Below are 26952 nucleotides of genomic sequence, written 5' to 3'. Positions count from 1 at the left end.
CTACAGCAAAAACTACCGCATGAAATCGAACGAAATTCGGTACACATATGTGCCCCTATGTGAACTTGTGCCCATTGGTTTTTCGCGCGAATTCCTCCAAGGGGAGTGGAGCAATGGGACGTTTTTTGAGTTATGAGTGCTTGCATAAGGAAGGCTGAGTGCCTCAGGCTGCGTGCCTCAGGAAGTAACTGGCGGAATCAAACAAAATTTGGTCCATATGTTGCCATTAACAGGAACAGGTGCTGATTCAATTTTGGTGTCAATAACTCAAACGGAGGTTGAGCTATAGAACGTTTTTTGTCGTAAATTGTGACTGTTGTATCTCAAGAAATAATGAACGGAATGAAATAAAAATTTATTGGCAAGTAGTCCTTAGTCTGTGTAAGAGCTGATTTTATTTTGGTGTCAACAGCTAAAAAGGGGGTAGCGCAATCTCCCGTTCTTTTTTTCCATTGTGAGTGCCCTATCTCAAGAAGTAATACTACGTCCTGGTTGAAATTTGGAATATACGTGAATCCATATGTAAACAGGCTTTGGTTCAATTTTGACGCCAATCGCTCCAAGAGGCGTTGATTTTTTTTTAAATAAAAATAGCTTTATTAATGCAACAATAAGAAAGATAAATCGTAATAGATTGTCTTCTGCGTATTTCTCGTGATTTTAATTGTATGGAAATGATCGGAAATATTATCTCAATGATTTAAAATTTTTAACTGTTGCCATCTTATGTTTGTTAACAAATAAAATATTTGTAATTAATTCAAGCAAGGCTTTTAAAATAACTTTCAATTTTCGCTCTTTGCTTTGCTTTTGCAATAATTCAGACATTGGGATGGTCGTCAAGTTTTGCATGTGTAATTTTGTTTTTTTTTGGGAATATTGCTTCCTCGTCAAGCATGGGGAGGGATCAGAAAAAAAAAAGAAAAATTTAGAAGAAAGTTTCGTGATGGTCACAACATACTAGTTTCTCATTGTTCCAAAATCTGTTGCAATGATATTGCTTGTAAAAACATTTGAAGAAATCTTTAATCTCTCCCGAACTGATTGTGTGTTCGTTTAATAAATTATTTGCATCACCATTCTTTGCTTTTCCTAATCTGTTTGATTTTGGCATAGCAGTTGAACAGCTGAATTTATCAGCAATCTTTCCTTTGTTAAGAACTTATACTTTTCTTCCGATCAGTAAGTGTATTCAATTCCGAAAAGTAGCTTTTAGATTGATTTCTTGTCAAAATAGTTCTTTTTTTATGCTTCAATCTGTAAGTGAAATTGAGTTTAGTTGATTCATAAAGGCATCTTTTCCTCCTTTCCAATCGAGAATGTGATGGTTTTTATGCAATTTTATTACTTTTAAATGTTGCAAAGAAATTACTTTGAAAAGCTGTTTAATTGAAATTCTGTACCAAAGATAAGGTACTTAGCTGAGAAAATTAGTGATCGAAAGGAGTCTATAACACCTTACCAATAACAGAAGAGATTCCAATGAGATCCATCAAAGAGCCAATCAGAAGCGACTACACCTTTCTTATTTTTAATTGTTGCCAAAAACAGAAGTGAATAGTTGCTATCGTAAAGTTAATTATTAGTAACACCACTTGGGTGTTATTTTATTTCAACTATCGGGAATTTTGTATTCGTAAAAAAATTATATGATAAGCCAATTTAATTCAAACATATTTAAATATGATGAAAGAGCTACTTTTGTTTCATATTAAATTGATTCATTAAAACTATCAAATGCGAATCATATGTATGTAAATATAATTTTTCAAAACTATCAAATAGGCAAGATTTTGATCCATTATGGTGATTTAAGGGCAAAGTTAGCTGACGTCTACAAGGTGATTAAATGAAAAAATGGGGATTAAAAAAGTCATCTGCCAACCTCACTTCAAAACTTTAACCAGTGTTCTTAAGGTGTACAAAAGCCGCTATGTAATTGGTGAAATCTTCCCACCAAAATATATAAAATAACTTTCTTATTTAATGTGTTTCGAATTCAATGAATTAAAAACAATCGTTTAGCACGTTGAGTAGAAAGGAAAATAAAAAACCTTTCAAATTTTCAAAATTAATTTGAATTTTGAAATTTTGAATGCAAATTATGTTTTTTGCAATCACAAGTTGCGACAGGACCCTACTCATTGGTCACTACCCCACTCACTTGTTTCGAGAAACCGTTCCTGTCCCCCCAAGCCTGCCCCTCCTCTTTTGCGGTTGCGTGTGTACATATGTGTTGTGTATGTGTAGGCTTGTGTGTGGGCATGGACCTGTGTGTAGGCACGTTGGCGAATGTGTATATGTGTAAAGGCGCGGGTGTGTAGGTGTGTGTGAGTGTGTATGTGTTTGAGCGTATGTGTGTGAGTGTGTATGTGTTTGAGCGTATGTGTATGAGCGCGCGTGTGTCTACGACATGGACGCCACCGATCAGGAGAATCGGCTACCGGAGGACATTGCTCAGGAGCGGAGGATCCGCGCCTGCAGAGGACGGTGGGGTTGAAAAAGGAACCACAACATCACGGACGGTCAAATGAAAACAACTAGCAATCGTGATTGCTCAAAAAGTGGCACCATTTCAAAGCATGCGGCTATTAAAAAAAATGCGACTACTGACGACTAGCTACTAAACAGTTTTCCCAGTTTTACCCTTTACCACTGTCCTTTAAATTAGGCAAAAAAGAAGTAAACCAGGCGGCTTTTTTTTTCCTTTTTTTTTTTTTTTTTTAAATCAGAGAAACTATGTACTTCTCTGAATATTAAAAATAACGATTTATTTGCAAGTCAAAAAAAAAAAAAAAAGGAATTACTATCATCGCAAATAAATAATAAATTTTGCGTGACCTTTGCAGCCTAACATTATGATACATCTCTTCTTTATAGACAGTTCTCACGGAAAACGTAAAAACTCCTTTGTAATATCCTCAAGTCACAAAGTAACTGTAACCTTCTATCAGCCACGCCATCGAGAAACACCAATCGAAGAAAGAGACCTATTTTTAGAACCTTACAATCTCGCCTCCGCAAAAAGAAGGGGGAAATCTAAAATAATAAAACCAGACTCTTTTGTTTCTTTTGGTGGCAGCATTGATTATTATATTGTTTACTAATTGCGCTCAGTTCTAGAAGCGTTTTATTGTAGAACAAGCTTGTCGAATATAGCGCGTTATGACAGTCGGTCTTTGTGGTAAAATTCTTTTGTGTATTCTTTTGCGGTCATGCACTACTTGCTGCAACGACAAACACAGCTTCAAAGAAATCTGTTCGTAAAAGATTTTTATTTCTTCCGTCTCCAATACAAGTGCTAAGAATTTGTCACAACAGAGAGACTTTTTTTTCGTTACATTACTACTTCACTGTAATTAAGATTTTGTGCGAAATTGACATAAATCAGTCAAAGATATAGGGTAGCAGTAAATGGTACTGGTAGATAGGCTAACGAAGCCATAATAATAAGGCATCCATAATGATGTTTCTTTTTCTTTCCTTGGTCAAAATAATAAATTAACGTGATTACGACAGAAAACAAACAATGAATAAGGCTTACAATATTACGTGTTTGTTAAATTTTTTAAAAAATGTTAAAATAACGATGTGAAACACTTTTGCGAAACATTTTTCTAGGGAAAAATTCTAGGGAAAACTCCAAACAGGCAATTGCTTCGTTAAAATATAGAAGAAGAGGAGCAATTTTCACCCGTCATACCTTGACGGGTGACTTTCTAGTAATTAATAAGCGTAATAATTAAAAATGTAATAATCAATAAGCGTAAACGAAATTTAGTGGGGTCATGGTTGAATAAAATGAATTTCCTCTTGAAGACCTAATTTATCCCTTGGAGCTTTTTATTTTCTCATTTTAAAGCAACTTTTTGGGAGAATTATTATAACTTGCAACATGCCTTGTTTTGGAGCCGATGTATCGATACCATCGATCGAACTTTGAACATCAATATTTTTTCATCGATATCGCCACTACATTAAAGTTGCTGCAGCGGCTGATTTTTCTTGCTCAATTTGACGCCTTAAAAATTCATTTTTACACTGCCGTATAGTTTCCTGGTTAGTATCACGAAGGCAGCAGGCTAAGTGACCAAGTTTGGAGTCTTAGTTACCACAATAGAACAATGGCAAGAATTAAAGTGTCGCCAATCTGGCCAATGCCTTTGAATTGATTCTGTCTCCACCGAAACTGGTCCCAAATTTTTGAGGGATGAAACTGAAAAATAAATTTTATATTTGACGATCTTGTGGCATACGTCAGAGAGCACATAACTTAACTTTGTCATCGAACCTTGAGTCCTTTTGGTTCAGTGGTTAAACGCACTGGGTTAGCTTTACAAAGGTCAACATTCATGGTAGCCAAAATACCGCATCGCTCCACCACGTAGTTCACGTAATGATGATTTGTACGCCACAATCTAAATGTGTGAGAATATGCAAAGCCTTTCTCGTTCCGAAGTTTTGCAGAAAACAGACTTTTCAATTTTGAAACCGGCAGCACCAGCGTTTATAAACAGTTCTTGAATCATCCAGGTGCAATCCAAATTAGTGTTCAAAATTTTTTTAGAAGATAACAGCAGATTTTTGTAAATTTACTAAGATTACAAAACAAAATTCAGTAAAATGTGCAGTACAGCTCGTCATTCCCAATTTAGATACATGTATATTAATGGATTGCTGCCAGTTGTGTTTGATTATCGTAGGTAAGCACTTTTTATTTTGAAGGTAAAATTTAACGAAAATCAAAAATATATATATTAATAAAAGACATGTTTACAGGTGAACATCATTTGCAAGTGGGAATTTTTTGCGCAATTTCAGAATCGTGACAGATTTTGAATAATCAATCTTTTCATTAGCCAGAGAAAGCTATACTACACCAAATCTATATTTTGATTTTTTAATACACATTGTTGATGCGTAAAAGTTTTCCCCAAATTTGAATGTTTATCGGGAAAATCAAGTCCAATCTCTTTTTCTCTTTTAATATAATTTTTTTCTTTATTATCAATGGTCAAAGTGACTTATCATACCCTTTTATACTTAAGCATCATATAATCGCTTTTACACTGTTGAATTTTTATTGCACAGTGCAATAGAAATTAAAGTAACAACTCCACGATAAGGGAGTTACAGGAATCCTCTTTCTTTTTCTAAAGGGAAGTTACAAAATGAATACATTCCTGATAACTTCAAATTTAACCGCGAGCTTTTGGCGTTTAAGGAAGCTGTATTTATCTTCCTAGATGACTTGAATGTTTCAAGCCTAACTGAAGGACTGTTTCTCTTTCTGACTGTAAAGCGACCTCAGAAGCAACTACTTATCAAGAGACAAACATCGCCTCTGCAATAAATGGACTGCTTCCAGAGTCTACACTGTAAAAGAAAATCATGCAATGGTTCCCTGTACATGTTAACATCGAAGTCAACGAGTGTGCTGACTCATTGGCCAGTGAAGCTCATGAAGACCATCAACTGGGTGGACCAATATACTTGCAGATGCAAACGCAATAGTCAAAACAGACTCCTACTTTATATTTCAAAGAGGCCACTTATCACCAACTTAGATATCCCAGAACTTTGGCATTGGTAACAGAAAGAAGAAGAAGAAATCATCTCAGAGGGATAAAATTTTCCCGAATACGTTCTCTAGAGAAACTGTCCGGATGTCGACCTAACACCAAGATGCATTTTCGAGCGCACAACACTCACATTACATGTTTTAAAATTGGGGATGGTGCCTCTTGAAGATTCTAAGAGCTGCTATCTCCAGCCAAGAGGCGCCGAAATTCGTATAAAATGTTGAATTTCTCATAAAGTTGAAAAGAAGTGCAGGAGCTCAGGTTCCGTGAGCTAGCATACAAATTAAGCGATGCTTATAAATGAAACAAACTGCAAGAAGATATTTTAAGTAATTTTAAGACTTAAAGCCCTAAACTAGATGGATTTTTTAGTTAACATAACTGCCGGATTTTGCTGAGCATGGCATTAAAATCGCATGCAGATAATCTAAAACAAAGCACATAAAAAAGTACTTTTGTAGCGCGTAGTCAATTCCCGCCCAAACTGGCTACGTTGATTTGCCCCAGACAAGCAGGACAACACAAAACCATGCTATCAAAAACTTTTATGTTTTAGAATATTAAGTCAAATTAAAAAAAATTTCATCCTCTCGAGCTTTACCCTCTGTCACTAAACCAATGGCATTAGTAGTAACATTAATACCATTTTTCAACATTCTTGTTTTTTTATTAATTTCGAAAAATATAACACATGCACTCTTATAATTTTTATTTGCTTTTCAGAAATGTAGCAGAAAAGTAAAAACTTCCCTCTTTTCCAGCACTTTAATAATAGCATTCTCAAATGAATTGAGGAAGCAAATTAAAAACTATTCTAGTTTTCCTTTCCCTTGAAATACTGCCAATCTATCTTACATAATTAAAAACTGAGCGTATGTACCTATGCATGTCCAAGCTTCTTCTTCCGAACGACAGTGAACTGACCATCGAGCCAGGTATCGATGGATTCGTAATCTTCCTGTCTTCATGTTTGGCTATTTAACATAATCCTCCGATAATAATTAGCGGAGATATCAATTAAAAACTATTAATTTTATGACTCTTAGATTTCAAAATAAAATCCCCATTTTTCGAATCTCTATTCAAATTATTATTCAGTGCTTCATCTAAATTTTCCGTAACAATGCTTTTATTAAAATTTGTAGTTGTAGCCACAGCCTAATAGTTGTAGCCATAGATCAGACAATCCCTGTGCAGCTGCAAGCTTAAATGCTGAACGTTTTGGAGATTGGTGGCTTTAGGCACTCACATGCGCTACATTTTCCTCCATTGTGCCTGAGGTTGGTCAAGCGATTTCTTTTTTAATACAGAACCTGTTCTGTTGCTCTAAAGTTTGATCACCAAACTTGAAACATGATTATGTTTGCCAAGTTTGAACCGAATGTCATGACCTGCTGAAATACAATCACAGAACCGCCATCAAAAATATTCTCTTCCACATCGAACGCATGATGATCATCACACTAAAGCCCTGGTTTCCTACACTGTTAAAAATTCTGGGAAGATTTTCTGGTAATTGTTACTGTAAAATGGCGGGCTAACGCATCGCCGATTTTTACGGTAATTTTTACCGGAGAAATAAGCGATCCCAGCGCCAATTGGTTGCTGCGGTCTACCAAGGAAACCGTAAAATTTTACAGTAACATTTGATTTTTACGGTAATAGTTACTGGCAACATGGATGCCAGTAACAATTACCGTAAATTTCCCGGAAAATTTTTAACAGTGTAGGAGCGAAATCACCAATCTCCGTCGTCGCTCCTCGACGTGATGCCGAAATCAAAGTCAAGTGATTCCGGCGTGGCCATTCACGATGTCGATGTAGCTCGGGCGCGCATGCGCAGAAGAATCAAGTTTTCCCCTCGGCGAGGAGCGACGCCGAAGATCGGCGATTCACTCCTAAGACACCAGGGCTTAAACCACTTCTATCGATTGATACACTTTCTACTGCCGTATTCCCACAACAGCTCACAAAGCGACCTCTCCAATAAAAATTAAACACTTGACAATATTCTTTCATTCGCTGGCTTTCTTCTCTTTTGAAAAGTTTAATTTCGTTATGTTTTGATAAAAAAATATTTTACTATGAGCGTACATTTTTTATAAGAATCTTTTTTTCTCCTTTTGAAATTTTTTATTATTTATTTCTTTATTTATTTTGACTATGTAAATATTTTAATTAACTAGTAAGGAATCAAAGTACAGCGATTGCCAAAGAATTGCTGATACTTTGAAACTTAATTGGTGAAGAGATTCAGCGAATAAATTAATCAGAGTTTTCTCTGAATTAGAACAGCCAGGCCTCATGACCTAAGGTGGATGGTGGATATCAACATGTTGGATTTTGAGTACTACCTTCCTATCTTTGCGGACGCCCTGTACGACACTCAGTACCCGTTCGACATCCTCTCCAGAAATGGGATCATAGAGATGCTGAAGACAGCCAAAGACAGGGTCATCCCCGTTCTGCCCGACGTTGTAAGGGGCATCAAGAAAGCCCTTGTCACTGAGATCCCTCAGGCCATGATGAATGCTTGCGTGGTCATACAGATGCTGGCTACAGCTTCGCCACTTGTCGGACTAGCCCTCATCAAGTAGGATTTCTTTTGTTTTGATCATGAATGCTTTGAGAGTGCCTGTAACAAATGCTTGGGCGCGGATTAAGCAAGTTTGTGCAATTGGTCTCAAATGATGTCAACTTGTGAAAACTCTCATGGGAGAATGACAACCAAGATTTCTCAATGTTGACGTTAAGTTTTTGCTACCACGGTGCACATTTTAAGTATTTAGAGGCCTTCCAAAAATGTTATCACATTTTGAAGGGGGAAGGCAGTTTGCGTGAAATTGTGACAGTTTGTAACAAGGAAAGTGTAGAGTAGCAAGAAGTCTGTCATCACATCTTTTGTTAAAAAAGGGGAAAAAAACTTTTTTTTCCTACCAATGCTACATTACGCTATATTACATAAATACATAATCAACCATTTGATTATGTCATATAGCATGAAATGTGACGATTGGAGAAAAGGAAGTAAGGTTAAGTGTGACACTTTCCGACAAAAGAGCGGGAGGGTGGAGGGATAAATATCTTTAAAAAAGCGTGGCATTAAGCAAGGCTCTCATCCTCGCAGCTAAAATCGCATTACAGTGTTCATCAATGAATCTGTAAAAACAATATTTCTGAGAGACCATACGCTAACAACTTCGTACTGCAGAGTCGGAGTCAAGAGTCAAAGGTTTAAAATTCCAAGGGTCGGAGTCTGCCTTTCCCCCTCTAAGTTCGTTATTCTTCCGCCAGTGCTTGAGGAGTTGAGGTCGGACTGATTTTTTGGGTAAGGAGTCGGGCAATTTCTCCCCGACCCCGCAGCCATGCTCTGTACAGTCATATTCACCAGCCGAATCGAACCTCAGTCAGGCACACTAGTCACCGATTTTAGCCTTCTGATTGGTTGAAGAAATATCCAGTCGATCGTTTAAGTGTTTGTTTGAGGCTCAACTCGGCTGGTGAATCTGAAAATGGTCGTTAACCTTCTAGGTGACAAGACCATGCCTCCTCTATTTTAAACTACGTAGAGCAGTTCGAGTATGTTCAGGCCGCTGAATGTAGCTCAATGCAACAAGATTGTGTATCTCCGGCTTTCCGTTGTAATCTCCTTATCCGCTTTTGCCCAGTTCTATCCAAAAGCAAAATTAAATTTATAAGTGTCGTCTATAAACTCATTTCTTTTCTTGGCAGATCTTGCCATGCATAAACTTTTATCAAGTTACTATCTCTTTCATGTAGAAAGGGTTGAAAGAATTTTCGATTCCGTTGCTTGGAGTAAGGATTTAAATTTTTTCAGAAGCATCACAACAGCGCCTCCGAGAGCCAAGGCGGATGAGGTCAACGTTTGCAAAAGGGAAAACTATTAATCGCTAAATTTTCTTGAATTAAATAAAATACGGAAAACGAAATATGCTTTCGAAAAAAATATCACAACTCAAAGTTCTACTAAAAACTTAATCACATTATAATTACAATTTCTGAACTACAAATGAAAGTAGAAACTTACCTTGTTTTTCAAGTATCTTACTTGAAAACCAAGGTGGCTACTCCTCAAAAGGGAAATTTTTGCGCATAATAGCGACTCCTCTAAGTGATTTCTTCTGTTCTGTTACTTTCACTGCAAGCACATGATTTACAATGCAGTAGCGCACTTTTGGTGCTGAAACTGAAACGAATTTTATTTAAGAGGGGCGGGGGGGGGGAGGGTTTAACCATCGTAGAAACACTGACTACCTTTGGCTCATCTACCTCTTTTGAAAATCGCAGTATTGCTACAGCTACTTTGAAAAGATACAAAAAAAAAATTAATTAACTTGAATTCTGAAATTTTGAAATCAAATTATGTGTTTCGCTATCACGAGTTGCGACAGGGCGATACTCATTGGGGGGCTATTGTTTCTAGAAACACCTCCTGCTCTCCCCAAGCCTACCCCTCTGCCTGGGCGGTTACGTGTGTATAGTTGTGTGTGTGTGTGCAGGCGTGTGTGTATGTGTAGGCGCGCGTGCGTGCATGTGTAGGCTTGTGTGTGTGCGTAGACCTGTGTCTTTGCACTTAGGCGTGTGTGTGTGTGTGTGTGTATGAGCGCGCGTGTGTGTAGGACATGCACGCCATCGACCAGGAGAAACGGATTGCAGGAGGCGGTGCTCGGAGCCGCGCCTGGCAGAGGACGCAGTGATGCTGGTGTGTTTGGTCCAAGCTGAAAAAGGAACCACAACGCCCAGGACGGTCAAGTGAGAACAATAAGCAATCGTGATTGCTCAAAAAAATCATTTAGAAATTTTATCAATTGCGAATAAAATGTTGTCTTTTTTTACATAGACATCGACAGACATTTTTTACATCGACATTTTTCATCCATCCTTTTACAGGGACTCCTCCTTTATTGAAATTTTTTATATCTTTTAATTTTTTAGGTATTACAGAAAACTGTTGATTCCGACGTTCGCCAAATATAAGACTGCCGGCATGAAATTTAAAGAAGGAGAGATTGATTATGGCCAAAACAGGCGACGTTTGGGGAAAATAATCGATGAGACTCTTGATCTTTTAGATAAAACTGGAGGTACAGATGCCTACGTAGAAATAAAGTACGCAGTACCTACCTACGAGTCATCATACAGGAACAGTTAGGCAAAGAGTTCGATTTGAAGATCGTCTGCGTCTAAAATTTTGAGAAAGCTTTGCGTTAGCAGATCTATTTGTGGGAATGCATATCTAATAGCTTCAATAAAGTATTTATCCCTCAAAATTCCTCAAAATGTATGTACCTTGAAACATTCTCTCTTTTGAAAATCTGCGAATCTATTTTTGACATTAGTATTCGTTCATTATCAACCAGTTCAAAAAGAAAAAGAAAAACAGATTTGTTTTTTTGCGGAGTTGTAAGTTTTTGTTATCAAGTATTTAGTTTTGAAACATTATTGAAGTGATAACTTCTTATGGGAGGGTAAACCGATTTGTGACATAACGCGCGTAACGGGGTATATTTGATTATAATATAGAATGCTAGGAACGCAGGATATGCGTAGCCACGGTGGCTCGACCTGAAGACGCGGGCAACGCGAACCGCATGATTCGTAAAAAAAACAATATATACACGTATTATTGTCATATTTTTCTTATAAATTAACCAATAATCCTTATATATTATTTATGAAGCTTGTTTTTTTGTTCCTACGCGAGATCTTCCTTATTTCTTGTTTGATTTCTTTGATTTACCCCTCTTTTTAAAGCTTATCGTGCAGGCTAATGATGAAAAATACACCTGCGTTCTTTTTTTTTTTTTTTTTTTTTTGTTAAAAAAACCTGTTTTAAAGCACCGCACTGAGGTTTTCGATTAATTTTATAAGTTTAACTCGCGCTGTGACTGATAGAGCTAAATGGCTCGATCGACAGAGCGTTCGACGGGTAACCAGAAGAATGAGTGTTCGGATCCAGCTCGGACTATCTGTATCGAAAAACCAAACTAATCACGCATTACATGAAAAGTTGAAATACAATAAGTACCACAAGTTAGGTAATAAAATAAACGAGATTGGAATGCTCCTTGCGGTTACGAAAACTTAATGCAACCTGCAGCTAAATTGTTTCTTAATTGTAAGGGTTTTTTCCTCTTCTGTTTTTGAAACTTAGGGCTCCAATCAGAAAACTAAAGCATAATATGAGCGAAAATATAAGTATCAGGTTTAAGATTTCAGGCTACAATAGAATAATTTTTGCTCAGAAAAAAAAATCGTGTACTGAAAAGTAGATTCTTCTGATGACAGTTTTTGGCCCTTTGTACAAATAAAATAATTTCTACTCCTAATTGAAATTAAGCTTTTTATTTAATACGAAGCAAAACATTAAAATTACAAACAACTCTATGGGTAAAACATTTTTTTTTCTCTTTCGGAAAAAACAAATAGACAGTAACATTTTTACTACATTCGAAAAGCTACGCTTAAAAAACGAATTTAGTTCAACTGATTTTGTATTTAATCGTGCCGTTAAATGATAAACAAGTGCTGCCATCTAAGCCATAACAGTTTAAGCAGCCTGCAATAACAATTGTATAAATTTTCAAAAATAAAAAACACTTCTCTTCAATATCTTATCTTAGATGTTATTACTGTGGATTATTTTTCTGTCGGTATGAGAGATCTTTCTTCTTTCTTGAAGAAATTCCCTCTCATATTAAAACTTACCGCGCCGGCTAATGACGAAAAATAGAACTACAGTTTAAAAATTAAATTTTTTGGAACCGTCCCTTGCTGCTGCAAAACCTTAATCGAAGAGTGTTCTTCTTTCTTTTAAGTTTTGACTTCGTTCAAATAACTAAGCATAATCTATCTATACTAATAATATAAAGCAGTAGAGTTTGTTTGTTTGAACGCGCTAATCTCGGAAACTACTGGTTCGAATTGAAAGATTCTGTATGTGTTGAATAGTTCATTCATTGCGAAAGGCTATCTATACTAATAATATAAAGCAGTAGAGTTTGTTTCTTTGAACACGTTAATCTCAGAAACTACTGGTTCGAATTGAAATATTCTTTTTTTGTTGAATAGTCCATTCATTGAGGAAGGCTATAGGCTATATAACATCACGCTATGACTAATAGGAGTGGAGCAGCAATAAAACATGTTTTTACATCTTAATATATAAAAATCTTCTGTGCGGACGTTTGTCACAATAAGGCATTTAAACGGCTGAACCGATTTTGATCAAATTTTTTGTGTGTAATTAAGTTGTGGCAAGCATGGTTTCGAAGCGCGATGGATCGAATAGGAAACGTTTTCGTTAATTAATTAATTAATTAAAACATTGGATGGTTATATCTCCCAAATGATTAATATTTATTTTTACCTATTGTTGAGCGAGAATTGAAATAAATATTTAACCCGTTGCCAAAGGACAATAAGAAAGCCAGCTCTGCTTTTTGTGATGAAATTTCCTTCTGTGATATGTCAATTGAGAATAGATAATACGTAGAGAGAGAGAGAGAGAGAGAGAGTGAAGCCTTCATTTCTTGAAAGCGTCGATTTTAAGTCCCGTGATATAATATTTTAAAGTTCAGTACTGGAAGAAATCGGGTTTCTTTCACTAACCAAATGATCAGAAAGTACCGTACCTAGCAACATTTTGTTTCTCAGCTCAAATCCATCTGAGTTTTGGCACCAATGGCAAGAATACTTTAAGGATTATAAAACAAATGAGTACATTATTAAAGGAAAAGACGGTGGAAGACGAAGCAAACTTTATTTTCCTCCAGATAAATTACAACAGGGTAGTTCTGTAACGAAAAGATCAGTGCAGTGGAAGATTTTTATCTTTGGCGGAAAGAACAAATTAGGCAATATATAAGGATATTTCGATAGTTGGGAATCTGGCGCTCTTTCTTCATTTGCGTCAATTTTTGGCTCCGACGGCTGCGCGAGAGATATGTTTCTTTGCAAATCAAATCAAAGAGATCGGAAACATCTATTCACATAGGGTTACTATAAATCAGCAGGGTTACCAAAATTAAATTATTTACGCCGAAAATAAGACGACCGCGCCAGATTCCCAATTATCGAAATATCCCCCAATATATGAAGATTATTTAAGTACACAATGAAATATAGTGAGACAAAAGCTCAGCGAGAGAGCAAGATTTAAAAAGTTTTCGTTCAAAAGATCGGACCGCTCATCGGTCGGAGTGTGCTTCGCTCACCGATCGGCTGGATTACAGTAACGTGGTAGCTTGGCGAATTAGGCCATAAACAATAGAGTTGCGGTATTATTTGTTTGCATTTTAAAGCTACTGTTAATGCAATTTATTGTATTTTTTGTTTATTTGGAAAAATATTTTAAATTGCGAAGAATTGTAGTTGGTTTTTAAAGATGTTTAGTCATTTTAGCTGAAGAATGTGTTTATTTTACATCGGGAGGGGAGGGGGAGAAAGAATGAGTGATTTTCGCTTATTCAGATAACTTTTTTACCTTTATCATTTTTTTAAACACTATCCTTTCGATTGTTTTATTCTTTTTTACATGGAGGCTGTTGCAGCGGGGTTTTCCGTTTGTTTTAAATGGGAAGTTAGTTTTTTACACTGAATATCTGAGGACGATTTTTATCTTTTGAGTATGGCGGAAGGAACAAATTATACAATCTATGAAGATCTTCCAAGTACGCGAGAAACATAGTTAATAAAACAATTTCTCAATGGGCATTAGATAAATCAAGTTTTAATAAATACACGCATTCTGACACCCAACAGCTTAAAACATTTTCTTTTTACTAATTTTTTTCAACAAAAAGGTTCAAACACTTGATAGTGTATTGAAATATTTCAATTTACAAAGTTTGAACAGAACAAATTCTGTCGGTCTATAGTTATAATGTAAAATGTTTGGAACGCAGAATACGAGAAGCCATGGTGGCTTGACCTGAAAGTGTGGGCTCTGCGATCCAGGGGTGTAGGTTCGAGTCAGCCATGAGGCAAATCTCGAGAATACTTTTCAGAGAAAATCTTAAACGATGCTAAAAATGGTTCGTAAAAAAATATTATATACGTATCATTGTCTTATTTTTCTTAATAATTAACTAATAATATAAAGCTGAAGAGTTTGTTCGTTTGAACGCGCTAATCTCAGGAACTGCTGGTTCGAATTGAAAAATTATTTTTGTGTTGAATAGTCCATTTATTGAGGAAGGCTATAGGATATTTTTTGAGTGATAGCTTCTTATGGGAGGGTAAACCGATTTGTGACATAACGCGCGTAACGGCACAACTCTCGTCTGGCATTCCTTTCGTTCGCGCATACGACAGAAGCACGCATGGTCTGGGAATTTTTTTTTTTTTTTTACTCTTTGGGGATGGATGATCGTCGCAACATAACGCAATCTCCTAACGAAAGGTGAGTTTAATAATACAATATAATACTAATAACGTATTGCATACAATATATATTCAAAACAGCATTTAGTCTTTAAATTTTTTTTCAAAACAAAAACATTTTTGCGAGTAATTATACTAAAATATCTCGCTTCATTTAGGGTTTTGAACTGTGATAAGGTGTAGATATTTTAAACGAACTTCATCCCCGCAGACTCCGCAGCGCGAGAGTTGGGGACGCCCGAGAAAACAAAAATAATAAATAAACATTTAATTTGTGCATCACAGAATAAAATCTAAACTGGCTTTTGCTTTAAAACAATCACTTGTTAAAAAGCTAGTTGTTTGGGGGGGGGGGGGGTCCAATAAAGTTTGCGGTTAGGGACCCTGGTGATTTTTACAGGAGCGGGGGGGGGGCAAAATGATGATACTAAAATTATTCCATCTTTTAAACTATTGTGCAATTAATGCGTCAAAATATAAGAGCAAGAGGCGTAGCAGTTTATTAGAATGATCTTAATTGCATAAGTATTGTCACTCCAAATATAGGATTACATGTAAACAATGCTACAAGCTTTAATACGGCTACACAAAATGATATTGGTGAAATGTGTATAATGGAATGTTTCAATGAAGCAAAGAAACAAAATATTTTATTGTCAACATATCTATATATATAAAAATCTCTTGTCACGATGTTTGTTCGGGGTAAACTCCGAAACTACTGGACCGATTTTTATCAAATTTCATACGTATCTGTAATTTGATCCAACTTAAAAGATAGGATGGTTTTTATAATTTTTTATTGCTAATAAAATATTTATTATACATTAATAATGTGTATTGATTGTTTGGTTCTGTAAATTCTTACTAGATGGCGCTGTAAGTTGATTCATCCTTAAAAATTTTATTCTTAAGTTAATTAAAATTTACGAATGATACTATGTTACGGATATTGATGGTTATCCACAATATCGCCGCAGAAAGGAAGAGTATAGAGGCCACACTTTTAAATCTAACTGTCAAATTCTGCAACGCAAATTGAAATTGATAAGCACGGGTAGTTCTATACTCACCACTGCTTTTAAAAACGTATGAGGCTCATATACATATCGAGTTTTACAGTACCGTGAAATCAATTAAGTACTTTTGCGAATACGTTATTAAAGGTTCTAGGTAGAACAAATTTTATGTAAGAAATATGGACAAAAATGACGAAATAACACGATGAGAGATGAGTAAATTATATTAGCAGCAACGAAGCTATCTGGCATAATTTCATTTCGCCATATACGAAAGAGACCCTTCTGTGCAGCATCTTGCAGTACGAAACGAAATCTCGAAAATGACCAACGGGTATATTTTACCAAAGTATTTCCTACGAAGAGCACTTCAACCACCAAAAACAGTTTTTTTTTCATTGTGTCAAAAAACTATTTTGTTCTGCCGATTCTCAGAATTAAAACTATTTACCAATATCCCACGCTATTTTACATAAACTGTAAAAAAAATACGAAATGTCACTGATTATTTCCGTGGATAGTGTCGGGATTTCATTGGTACTCAACAATGTCCTTTTAAAATCAAGTATCTGCGTCAAAACTTTTCCTGAATTGCTACAAATATTCTAAATGCAGACTTCTCGCTGTTGTGTAAAATATTTTTACCTCCCAGTTTAAATGTCAACTGAGTATATTTATTAAGTGTATCGGCTTCAGCTTGAATTCGTTCCGTCTATAGTGTCTAAGCTCCGCATGAGAGTGAATGAGGTTATGGATTCCGTAGCTTTGCAGAAGTCGCTGGCGAGTAAGTCTGTCTTTCTTTTCGTCATGCGTGCAGTAATATTTTTGGAGCTTTCTTGCAAAAGTAGAGCTGTTGTGTTAAACTTACCGAAGTTTTCTCTGCAGGGGGGGTGCCCAGAAGCACGACTGTCTTATAGCCAGGGAGATTACTGAATTCTTCAAAAAGATTTCAGGATAATTTTCAGAATGTTTAATGAATTTTAGTGGGGAATTGACTTTAATACCTTCATCATTGCCCGTCCAGATTGGCGCAACTAACAATGAGAGCAAGTGAGTCTTCGGATTCCGTAACTTTTCAAGAGTAACAAACAAGTGGAATTCTTTGTGCAAAGCTTGCAAATCCTTCTTAGCAGCGACTATGGTTGCGATTATTATTTTGTTACTTTCACAGTTAGATGAAAAATGTGCCTCAGCTACATAGTTACATTTGTTACTTAGGTTACCTCGGAAGGTTTTAGTGAAATTATTGTTTAGAATCGGAGAGGTTTCGGAATTCCTCAGAAAGATTTCTGGATAATTTTAGGAAGGTTTCTGACTTTACGTTTAAAACGCCCCTACTTTTTGAAAAAAAATGTTACTGGCAGAAATTGGGCCTATTTGCTGCCCATTATTTTTCAGGGCGATTCTTAATTGCTTTAACAGTGTTGAATAAAATCAGAAAATCACGGAAACCACGGAAGCAAAGAATACAACATTCATCAATCTCGGGCGTTAGCGAAGACAATGGGACCAAAACTCCATCAAAAACAAAGTGATTTCCTTTTTTTTTTTTTTTTTTTTTGCCTTTGTTTTCGGTAAACATTCCCGAACAGACAGGATTATTTGCGGACTGTTAATTGTCGAGCGTTTAATACATATCACGATGCATGTCGCAAATTGTATTTATTGGTCGCACACAGTCATTGGGAGTTAATACTTACTAGCGCAGGTTTGACATAACACGAAACAGTATTCGTCAACTGTTTAAAACAATTTTGACGACATAATATCTAACACAATCATCATTTCTGTGCGGATCCTATATAAATGTTATGCTTGAACATGTACTCCATAGAGTTAAACAAGCACATCGATGTCCAAATTTAGATTTTACACCAGAGATGCATAATGAAGTTTTAGTGTTGATTGAAGATTTACGCATTTCATTTTCAAATTCGTTATTTAGATATTATGGTGTGCCATCACCAGATCGATTTGCCTCCAACTTAGTTAACACTGATTTGCAACGAGAAAAAACAGTGCAATGACGCTGTCTTAGCCACAATTATTGCAAAAAATGAGCAATTACTGACCGTTGAAACTGAATAAGGCTATAGAGTTGTCGATGAAAACAAAGCCATAAACATACCAACGGAATTTTTAAATTCTTTGAATGCACCAGGATTGCGACTACACGACTACACGATTTCCTGTTGAAAATTGGTTCACCAATTATTCTTTTTCGCAATTTAAGCCCACCTAGATTATGCAACGGTACACGTTTCTTCATTAAAAGTCAACAATTTTGACGGGAAAGTTTTACGGAGATATGTTTGTGTTGCCACGTAATCCATTATTAGCTTCATTATTTTCAAACACATTTGGAAGGCTTCAATTTCCAATTTGTTTAGCTTTTGCAAAGACCATAAATAGATCTCAAGACCAAAAAATGTCTACTTTCAGTTCGGACTTGGAACATACATGTTTCTCTCATGGGCAACTATCTATCGCCTACTCACAAATGGGAAAGTTATCATACTTCCAAGTCAATGTTATCTACCTCATTGATAAAATTTAATTTTTATATGTTTTTAATTTAGTTAGTGATTTTGTAAAGAAATTATTGATTACAAACTATAGATAAATTGAGATGAATAAGAGTTAGTGTACGTTCTAAAAGTGTATGTTGGTTTATGTTTAATTTCTACGTTCTGATATATTACAATCAGTTTCGATATTTACTATTTTCTCACATTATTTTGCTTTTATTTTTGGCCGAAGTCATACTTGCAAAATTTACTAAGCGTAAGTACAGTGCTTTAATCATTGAAAATTTAATTAGTACTTATTAAATTCAACAATTACTTAATTCAGGCTAACACGTACATTACCAATCTCATTTGTTTTAAAATTGGTCAGATTTTTTTAAGCTTTACTAAAAATATTAATTAGATTCTATCAAAATACTGAGCAAAAGAATATTTTAAACCAACTACATCGCCACAGCAACGCGTGGCTGGGTCAGCTAGTATATATATATATATATATATATATATATATATATATATATATATATATATATATATATATATATATATATATATATATATATATATATATATATAAATTACAATTAAAAATGATTAATAAGTCAGAAGAAGCCACTACAAGTCACGGAACTGTACTTGATGCATTCTTTGCAATATTTTTAAATAACATACAATGCAAAAATTTCGTTGCTTTTTATAGCTACCATAAGCCAATTGTTACTTTCTTACCAGGAAACATCATGATCAAGGAAATTCAAAAAAATTCCAAATTGGTGGCATTCGAAAGAGCATTGGACAACATGTTTATGGCACTGAAACTACGTGCCCTCGTGACCACGTTATCGAAATATGATGTCTTAAAAATTGCCGAAATTTTTAGTAAAGTCGCCAAATTTAGCGAGTTTTGTTCAGAAATGGAAGGTACGGCGCGAATTCAACATCTGCATCTGACTAGACATTTCACTTCCATATTTGGTCACCACCAAAGGCGCGGGGTGTCGTGGCACAGACTGCGGCATTGAAATTTTTAGGGGCTTGTGTTCCGGGATATTAACGTGCAACTGTATAGGGGAAAACGCCACAGCCCGAAATATTTGTTTTATTTTATTGTAAAAACAATGGAATTTTTTGTTATTCTTAAGACTGTTAAAAAACTGATGTTTAAAACTTTTATGCTTCTGCGGGTGAAATATTTCCACTGAAAGAGTTTATTCGATGATGAAACTGTTTTGAAAAAAATATGATAACCGTAGAAAAACGGTAAACACACTTTAAAGTCTTTTTTTTTTTTGAAAAGTCGTAAATCTGAAGTCTTCAACAGTATCTAAATACGAAGAGAACGACATTTTTAAAGATTTCAAACCATGTTCTCAAATTAAAAAAAAAAAAACGATTTTTGTCAGTTATTTTCAGTGTGTTTTTCGTTATGTGTATCGTTTTCAAGTTATGTGTAAACCCTCAAACAAGTCAAATAAAAAAAAAAACTGTATTAATTTTTATTTTGCTCGAATTTGAATTCCCTTTTAACGTGAAACATAATTGGTAAAAGTGACTTCAGTATTTTTAAAAATGACTAAATAGCATGCAATATGTTGTGCATTTACGTTATAGCGACTTTCAGTTGCAGTGACAGACTTTTTAGAACTACAGGGGTTGTTGTAATGAACGTCGACTATAAAATTTTTGATAAGAATCTGTTATGAAGTAATTTCCGACATCGTTAGTTTTGCTGTGCAAATTTTTGACATTTACTATCCGTTGTTTTGTTTTTTTTTAATTATTATTTTTTCGATTTTAAATTAAACATTTTCGCTAGCAGTGGTCGGAAAATAAAACTTCATGAATGATAGTAACTTTTGAAAAAATAAATAAGAGCTGGGATACTACAAAACATGATCATGTTCTTTCAACATCAAAAACTATCCATTTTATTTTCAATATATAAGCTTTAATAAGCATGTTTTTTTTTACTTATTCATATTAATTCTCGTACATAATTATTAATTACTTACAACACATTTCATTACAAGAGTACAAGCTTAAATTAGTTAAGTAAAACACACTTGAAATGCACTTAAATTCTGAAATGCATTATTATCACGATTACAAAGTCAAATCCTACGTTCAATTTCGTTATAAAGTTGTAGCTCCTCTGGATAAAGCTCTCTAGTTTCCATTTCACAAGCTTCATAGTTACTTTTTAATTTTACCCACACAAGTAAAGGGTTACTTCGAAACATCGTTTACGCGCTTTGCAGATGACCAGAAATGGATATGAGAGTCTTGCTAGACGCAGGCGATGAAATCACGTGGTATTTTCCATTTCTTGCCAAGTCTTTAAATTTGGCGAATTTTCGTAAGATTTCGACAGACTTTGACCCCCCATATCTCAAAAACAAAAGGACGAGGGCACACAATATTTGGGTCAATTTTTTTTCTAAAGATACTCTTTCGAATGCTACCATTTTTAATTTTTTTCATGATTACTGAACTCGTGATGTTTCCTGGTTAGGATTAAATAACGATAATAGTTTAATCCTATGGAAATTATCACTTCTGCCGAGCATCCCGTGACGCACATTTTTTTTTTTTTTTTTCACGAAACGTGCTTTTTTTCTTAATTCGATTTCCCATTCTCTACACACTCTATAGCAGAGGTCTTCAATCTGGGTTAAGTAGAATCCTAGGATTTCCTAGAATTTGGACTGGGTTCTACTGTAGGCAAATAGTGATTAATTGTCTCAAAGAGCCAGAATCTATGAATGCGAAAATATTGATCTTTAGAATATAATACTAATTTGCTTCTGAAATATTAAAGTTTTTGCAATCAATATCAAGGATTGTAACGAAATTTTAAGCATTGTTTTTTTTTTTTTTTAAATTTCCTGAAACTTCCTCTTTTTTTTTAAAGAATGTCTATGCTCTACAGTTTATTACTCTATGTTTCTGAAAGTTACAATTTTGCATACATTTCTGTCTATCAATTGAGTTTTTTTTATTCCAACAGTTATGCAATAATTCCAACGCACCAAATAAGTTCCATCTTGCGCAAGAAAAATTGGTGTTTTCGATTGGTATCAAATTTTTTCATATTCGAGTATGTTTTTTTATTCCCACTAAAAGTTGTTCGAAAAATTTCAACGCACAAATAAATTCCAGCTTACGCAAGAAAAGGTTATGCTTTCTATTGTAAATTTTTCCATTCTATAAATTCTAATTTTTCTATATATCTATTCTAAATTTTTTAATATGCAAGTATGTTTTTGCCTCCAAATTAGCGAAGGAATGTAAGTGGCCTTAACGATTAATGTCTCCATTTATTACAGATCGGGAAAAACAAGTTGTTTGGAAATTTTTGAAACTGTTTTAATATTTGGCTTGATTCGCAGGTCCCGGTCGTTCTTCGGGAGATATTGCACAAACATACGTTTGCTTATTTAAAAGAGTTTTTGTAAACTGAACAAACGTTGACTGCGGAAAAAATAAAAACAATTAGCAATGTTGATAGTTTAATAAACTTTTTTAAAAAATCCCTGAAGAATTCTGGTTTTAAAAGGCGTTTTTTATTTTAAAAAAAAGCTTAATATTTGCAGCTCTTGGCACATTAGCTAGTTTAGAATTAAACAGTTTGCCTGAAATAGATAAGGGTTAATATACGGTAAATGAATTTTTTGAATTCCAGTTTAGTTTAACATTTATTATTTCACCAGTTGTCGTTATTTTTGTATTTGCAAAGACGAATGCCAAACGATGTTTGAAATTTTTTGAGTTTTATTGGCACTAGGTTAAAATATGCCTTCCTGGGGCTACACTATTGGCTTTCGAATTGCCAGAGGAGTGACAACAGAGAAGTGACAAATTCACACATAATCTATTAAAACACACATCACCCTTTCTTTTTACCAAAACGTAAACTCAATCCGTGAAGTCTTCAAAGAAAAAAAAAACATTGTACAAACGTACATTTAGGTAAAGATAGAATTAAAAATGTATACTTACCAGGGGAAATACCGAAACGACTGGCACAAGCACGCTCTGTAGCAGTGCAAAGAGAATTGATGCAATATTAATTTGAATTTTACTCAACCCCATTAGCTTATTCACGGTCAAGGACTTTTTTTAGGAAGTTTAATGCTAAATTGAGTCTTTCAATTTCGCCAGGTGAAGCTGACATAATTATTATGTTACGTGGAAAAGAATAATTTTTTGTTTGTTAATAAAGATTTTAACTATGTTTTTTGATAAAATATGTTTTGATGTTTATTTAGGTGTATGATTATGGTAAAATACATTATTCCAGGTTATTTAAACAAGAACGTTGAACGTGTTTGTATTAAGAGTAGAAAAAAGGAAGGTCATGGGAGTACACATTTTAAATTTTTTTCAGCTATAAATACTAAAATAAAACAGTTATCTAGAATTGACTGTGTGAGCCCCATAAAAGAATATATTCTTTATTTATAAAGCATCAGATAACAATAATATGATTTGTTTTACCTTAAGAAATTTCTATGAGCCGTTCAAATTCAAATAGCTATAGTATTCACCAATAAACAATTCTCAACTTAAATGTATCATACTTAGCTACTTTCAAGTAAAAAGGCAAAAAAAAAAAAAAAAAAAGGGGGGTATTTAACAATACTAAATAAAATCAATGACACGTAGAAACAATCAGAAGATTATCAGAACAAAACATGCTGACACACGCAATGGATGAAGCTAACAACTAAAGGGATGAAACGCTCCAGAAATAGAACATGGTTGGCACCAATGTTCAACCATTGGCATCCGGCTATGACAATCAATCCGTCCAATCGAGTGAATCCTTCCACCAGTTCTGTATCTCATTAACAGGCTACCAAAATGGTAAAGAATAAAAAATGATAATGGAGTCGCTGTAGCTTGTAATTTGCTTCAGTTAGGTTTCCGTTTTCTCCCGCAAAAAGATATATTTTCGCCTTCTCTTGTTACCAATTCTTCAGAAAATCGCCTCGCTTCACTTCAGATCATAGGTTATCCGTCAAGATCTTTCTGGGGCTGCATCGCTAGCGTTTCTCTTTTTTTCATTTTCTGCAGTGATCCTTTGGTTTATTCAAAAGTATTATTAATCGTGAGAATAGCACCATTATTTTTTCTTTAAATTCTTCTAGGATATTCTTAGATGTTTAACCCAGTTTCTGAGTTAATTTTTAAAAAAGGAATAGATCACGAATGATTATAATTCGATCTAATTTTTCTCGTGCGCGTTTAAATTTAATCTAAACATCGATGAATTAATCACAGCTGATTCTAGCTTTAACTTCTGATTTACTACGTCATTCGTGATTCTAGTAAACTATGGGAGGCGTTTTAATGTCTTGCTAATGGTGGTGTTTTGAAACAGGTAAAAAAAAAAAAAAAGCCGTAATTTGTAACCTGCTTTTAAGTTTAGTGAAGGACAGCAATTTTAGTTGTGTTTATGAATGTTTTCTTTTATATTCTTTTGAAATTTCATTACATCACAAACTGTCTGAAGCCTATTTTTTACCACAAAGGATTAACTTCGAACGGAATGCTTTACTCTTTTCGGTAGTATCTCAAATCACCGCAAGCTGGCGTATTTAAGCTCTAAAATTTCGAATTGAAACTGAAACTAACGCCTGACCCGCAATAAAGTTCTATCCTTATATCATTTAATAAGGAAATTATATGAAATTTACTGGTTTTCTTTTGCCCATAACTTTTTTTGTGAAGGACAAATATGGTCATGCAAAAGTATAGGACCCTAGTTGAACCATCCTCTATCCATTAAAAAAGGAGTCTTCAAAATTGGCTGTCTAAGTGAGACGCTCTGAATTAACAAAAAAAAAAAAGAACATACATAAGGTACGACGCTGATAACCGCCTCCTTTTTAAATGGAAGTAAAGAAAATGTCAGTAATATTTTTAAAAATAATTCTTTCAGTTTTTTGTTGGATTTGCTGTAATCATCCTCCTTGAATTCCAAATGAGTTATTCAAATTTTAATCGTCAATCCAAAACTTATGCATTAAGTTCATACTATTGTTCAAATTTAATCCTTGAATTATTTATTTCTTTAATTACTTAATTATTTTCCTGAATTTACTGAAAAATGAAGATGTCAGATTATATTTCTTAAAATAAACAAACGCAGAATGATTATTTTCTTAAAGTTTAGCAATGCAAAAAAATGACATAAGCAAAACGTAATCAATTAAAATTACCATACATTTCTAAAAGGTGAAATAGCGAAGCTTTTTAATTCATGCATATTTTAATTTCTTATGATTAAAATATGATGATATTAATGTCTAATATTTCAGCGATAAAAGAAAAATGGCTTCTAACATTTGCTTAAGTGGCAGGGTCGGCCCAGTGGGAGATCACGGGAGGTCACACTGATCTGTCCAGAATTTCTTTATTCTGCAAAATTTGGAGTTTCATTCTGTCTCTCCCAAAAATTTATGTTCGGGTCAAGAGGTGATGTTTAATCAAATTATTAAATATGTAAAATAGAGTTAAAATAAGTTTGTCTTGACAGTCGTTTTTTCTCCAAATCTACTACGAAGTTTAATACACTCTGACTGGAAGAGGTCTATAAGAATTGCGGTACTTTACAATTATAATATCTGCTATGAGTGTCAAAACTCTTTTGAGATCGAAGCAAAGATGGAAAACAGTGATTAAGCAAAGTGGAACAAGCTATTTTGAAGGCTTAAACATTCTCGTTTGCTCCTCTCAAAAGACATTAAAATGAGCTAATGACAAAAAAATCGTCTGAAAATAACACCACTTTTCTTTATTGATTCAGAAAAAAGAACGTCGTTTTCTTTACAAAGCAGCTTCTAAATTCTTTGTTCTTCAAGAACTTGAATAGCTCATAACCCAAATTCTTTTGATGTTTCTAACACAGTATTTCTAGATTTTTTAAAAAAATAAAGACGCAAACTAGGTAAATGATGTCAAAATTATATCGTTCTCACAAGTGAGGAAGTTCCATGTTCCATTTCTATGAAATTATTTAGAAGTGCACAACTTTTTTCTATCCGAGGGACGCGCACCAGGATCAAATTAAGGCATGGGCACATGGGGCACTGGCCCAGGGCACCAAATCTGCAGTTTCAGTTTAAAAAAAAAATGAGTACTGCACTATATTGCAATGAGTAAATTATTTTTATTAATACTAAATGTTAAAAGAAAATGCATCTTTAAAACTTTCAGTGGGGAGGGGGGGGCACGAAAAAGTAAGTGCCCAGTGTCTTTAAGTATCATATTCGGGCCCTATCTGCACCTGACATTAAAACGAATCTCGTGGGTCAGAATCAGGAATGCCAAATTTTAAGGGGCAGTCCCGTATTTTGAGACATTGTCCCACGTCCCGGAGAACTTCAATACGGGACGTCAAAAGTCCTGTATTCTTTCCGAGAGTAACCCATTCTGTTATGGAAACGTTCGCTTGAGTAGAAATGCTATGTTCTATGTGCTTATCGTCACCTCAGAGCAACAGTAAGATATCTTATTGTTATTTCTGGGATTAGATGTCTTACCGTTGCTCTGATGCGACGTTATATCGTGCTTTCTCTCATGATGAAGAGCCACGAGCATACATCATTGTAGTGGAAGGTTGCAACGTGCCCTTATTGTTTTGGTAAACATTAACTGCACACCAGAGCATTCAAGAAAAATTGTCCTGATATCAAATCAGCAAATCAGTAGAAAGTAGAATTTCAAGATTTTGTTTTTACTTTCGAATTTTTGTTCGTAAGTAAGCTTTGAAGCAAATGATTATCAATTATTGAATTCAAAAGAAATCTACAGTGAAATCCCGTTACAACGAAATATCTGTTTTATCGAAGTAAATTTTTAGTCCAGATTTAATTTCCATTATATTGTTTGAATTCCATTTTAACGAAATTCCCGTTACAATGAGCAAAATTTTTGGTTCTTTGTAACGGGATTTCAATGTGTTTTTTTAAAATTGCAGTAATAAATAAGTGTTGTTTAATTAATTAACCCTCAACTGCTTGTGGCTATATGTTCAAAATGGTTACGCAGCAATGAGTTTTATGACAGACAAAAGCTTTCAAGAAACTGTTAATCTAATTAGCATTATTATGTATCAAGGTGCAGTTTCTTACATTTCTTTCTTTTGCACTTCTTTATACAAGGTCCGGCTATTAATTTCCAGGACTGACGAAACTGTATGTATAGCCTGGAGCTAATGAGGATCAGAGGGGACATGATTCAGTTGTTTACATTTATCAAAATGAATGATGTTAATGGATTAAATTTTTGCACCGAAAGCAGGACGAGGGGTCATTGTTTTAAGCTATTCAAATCTCAGGCTAGCCTGGAAATAAGGAAAAACTGCTACTTTAGTAGCGTTGTGTGCACTTGGAACAGCTTACCGGAAGAGGT

At 34.6% G+C, this 26952-nt stretch overlaps 1 protein-coding gene across 1 annotated transcript; it reads left to right on the top strand.

Moving 5' to 3' along the window:
- The first annotated feature begins 2413 nt into the window (after positions 1–2413).
- LOC129234575 (parkin coregulated gene protein homolog) lies at positions 2414–10755 on the top strand. Its single transcript, XM_054868600.1, has 3 exons — positions 2414–2490; positions 7873–8175; positions 10539–10755. The coding sequence occupies exons 1-3, from the start codon at positions 2414–2416 to the stop codon at positions 10753–10755; spliced, it is 597 nt and encodes a 198-aa protein (XP_054724575.1).
- Positions 10756–26952: the final 16197 nt, after the last annotated feature.

This window comes from Uloborus diversus, chromosome 1, assembly GCF_026930045.1.
Source record: "Uloborus diversus isolate 005 chromosome 1, Udiv.v.3.1, whole genome shotgun sequence".
Classification (NCBI taxonomy): domain Eukaryota; kingdom Metazoa; phylum Arthropoda; class Arachnida; order Araneae; family Uloboridae; genus Uloborus; species Uloborus diversus.
Note: the sequence above shows the minus strand (reverse complement) of the source record. Positions and strands in the feature narration are given on the sequence as shown.

What these genes read in the sequence shown, in the direction of transcription:
- LOC129234575 (XM_054868600.1), top strand. Translation starts at nt 2,414, where the DNA reads ATGGACGCCACCGATCAGGAGAATCGGCTACCGGAGGACATTGCTCAG. An exon ending in ATCCGCGCCTGCAGAGGACG is followed by an intron (nt 2,491 to 7,872) that starts GTGGGGTTGAAA and finishes TCTCTGAATTAG; the next exon opens with AACAGCCAGGCCTCATGACC. An exon ending in GTCGGACTAGCCCTCATCAA is followed by an intron (nt 8,176 to 10,538) that starts GTAGGATTTCTT and finishes TTAATTTTTTAG; the next exon opens with GTATTACAGAAAACTGTTGA.